The 1,478-nt window shown below is 54.4% G+C and overlaps 1 protein-coding gene across 2 annotated transcripts in view; it reads left to right on the forward strand.

Moving 5' to 3' along the window:
* Nucleotides 1–517, forward strand: part of LOC104402150 (tropomyosin alpha-3 chain) — an 11,669-nt gene extending 11,152 nt beyond the window's left edge. Inside the window, exon 8 of one of the 2 annotated variants that reach the window (XM_010009945.1) lies at nucleotides 72–517. In XM_010009945.1, coding sequence (XP_010008247.1) covers nucleotides 72–75 — 4 coding nt within the window. In that variant the 3' untranslated portion in view covers nucleotides 76–517. The remainder of the gene's footprint in view (nucleotides 1–71) is intronic. The other variant, XM_010009946.1, reaches the window with a different exon arrangement.
* The last annotated feature ends 961 nt before the right edge of the window (nucleotides 518–1,478 follow it).

A 1,478-nucleotide genomic window follows, 5' to 3' on the forward strand; every position in this document is an offset into this window, starting at 1 on the left:
TGCTTGCCGTGGCCAAGGCGTCTCCTGGGGCCGAGGCTCACCGGTAACTCTTGACTCTTGCTTCCTGCCAGATAAGCTGAAATCCACCAAAGAGGAGCATCTCTGCACGCAAAGAATGCTGGACCAGACCCTGCTAGACCTGAACGAGATGTAATGGATCATCCCCACCACTGCCTCTGCCACGCCATGCCCGTGCCAGCCCAGCCGCCGCTGGCCTCTAACCCTTGGGACCAGAGTTTACTTCTTGTTGCCAACTTGACCAAACGCAGCTCTTCTCCCTTGCCTCTGGGTTAAAGGCCATCATCAGGTTGGGCAGAGCTTCAAGAAACGTTATTAAGGGAAATGAGCAATGCAATAATGTTTGGGAGCATGTTTTGAGATGTACACATTTTCTAAGTACCTTTTCTTTTTGTAGTAACCAGTGTGAACATTCCAAGTAACCAGTGAGGCTGCTGAGCTGCACTCGATGCTCTTGGCTTTACAACTGGGTATTAACCTTCTGTTAACCAGCTCTGGGCCACCCTGCCTTGGCCAGGGAGGAAGGAGGGGGTGGCTTCTGGTTCCAGCTGTGGGCCACCCGATGGGAGCAGCTGGGGTAGGGATGTGAGCCTGTTGGGAAAACTTCCTTCCCAGGAGCCTGTTTGCCAAAAGAGCAGTTCAGTTTCTCAGCTTTAAGGTAACTCTGTCGTGGAGAAGCTCTCTGGGTGTAAGGAGGCTTGTAAAGCCAGGCTGTTCTCTGGGCAGTTGAACCTTCACAGGGGTTATTTCCCTTCTCTTCCCCCTCACTGTTGGCCACTTCCCTTCCCCTTGGAGAAGCCACGGCCCCTCTAACCCGTTGCTACACAGGAGCTGAACTCGCCTTCACCGGGTGCTGATGTGCCAAGCTTCAGTGCTCTGTGCTGGCCTACACTCAACAGCTTAAGTACGACAGCCTTGTTCTCTTGGAGGAGCTGGTTTTGCCTACCCCAAGGGAGGGGATCGAGGCCTTCCCTCCTGGCCAGGAGTGCTCTTAGTGTCTTAATAAGGTACAAGCCATCTTGCTGTGCATTGCTGACGTGTCGCTGTGGGGTGTGAGTGCAGAGACGTGTCGGGCTCACGGTGTGTAGCTTCTTGTGTGAGCATGCTGCCTGGTTGTAGCCGGTTTAGGGGCCAAGCCGGAGAAAAGAACCTTATCAAGTGTTTTGATACTAAATGGAACAATTGTCTTACTGTCTTTTGAAATAACCCCCCTCCCTCCACACTGCTGCGGAGCCTCACGCTGTGTGTCCGCTCATCCACCGCCTTTAGGGGCGAGTCCTTCCCTTTAGGGCCGAGTTCGTGTTGCTGCCTTCAGCTTGAGCAGGGGCTGTTGCTCCTGTTTGTGCTGAACAAGGGAGCGGGGAAGGCTGTGGGGAGTGTTGGGAAGGGGGGGAACAAGGCCTAAGGGAAGGGGTATGGAACTGGGTGAGCTTGAAGGTTCCCCTTCCCCCCCCCCTTCC

Source organism: Nestor notabilis, unplaced genomic scaffold (assembly GCF_000696875.1).
Source record: "Nestor notabilis isolate BGI_N333 unplaced genomic scaffold, ASM69687v1 scaffold16462, whole genome shotgun sequence".
NCBI lineage: Eukaryota > Metazoa > Chordata > Aves > Psittaciformes > Psittacidae > Nestor > Nestor notabilis.